We start from the raw sequence: 268 nt of genomic DNA, 5'->3' as shown, positions 1-268 counted from the left end.
CTGGGGCCAGGGTGGCCACAGCTCTGCCCCTACCCCACGAAGCAGCAGAAGAAGCCAAGAAGGAAGCTCATGAGCCCGATCTCGTAGGTGATCTTGGTGGTGATGGCTTGCTGGCAGTGGGGACACACCGTCTGCACGGGGGCAGCCTGGAAGATCTCACCCTGCAGCACCGTCACGGTGGTGGCAGTCCCCGATGGGACAAGCACCGTCGCCGTGTGGCCACTGGGAGAGGGGTAGTGGCCCGGGGCAGGGTAGTAGCCCATGGAGG

General features: G+C 64.9%; 1 protein-coding gene across 1 annotated transcript in view; it reads right to left on the bottom strand.

The window, feature by feature from the left end:
• Positions 1–263, bottom strand: part of CDIP1 (cell death-inducing p53 target 1) — an 892-nt gene extending 629 nt beyond the window's left edge. The window contains exon 1 of the mRNA XM_010145245.1: positions 34–263. Within this exon, the coding sequence (XP_010143547.1) occupies positions 34–263 (230 nt within the window). The remainder of the gene's footprint in view (positions 1–33) is intronic.
• Between the last annotated feature and the right edge of the window lie 5 nt (positions 264–268).

This window comes from Buceros rhinoceros, unplaced genomic scaffold, assembly GCF_000710305.1.
Source record: "Buceros rhinoceros silvestris isolate BGI_N320 unplaced genomic scaffold, ASM71030v1 scaffold24590, whole genome shotgun sequence".
NCBI classification, from domain to species: Eukaryota; Metazoa; Chordata; class Aves; order Bucerotiformes; family Bucerotidae; genus Buceros; species Buceros rhinoceros.
The sequence above is the reverse complement of the archived record's forward strand: the minus strand, read 5'-3'. Positions and strand labels throughout refer to the sequence as shown.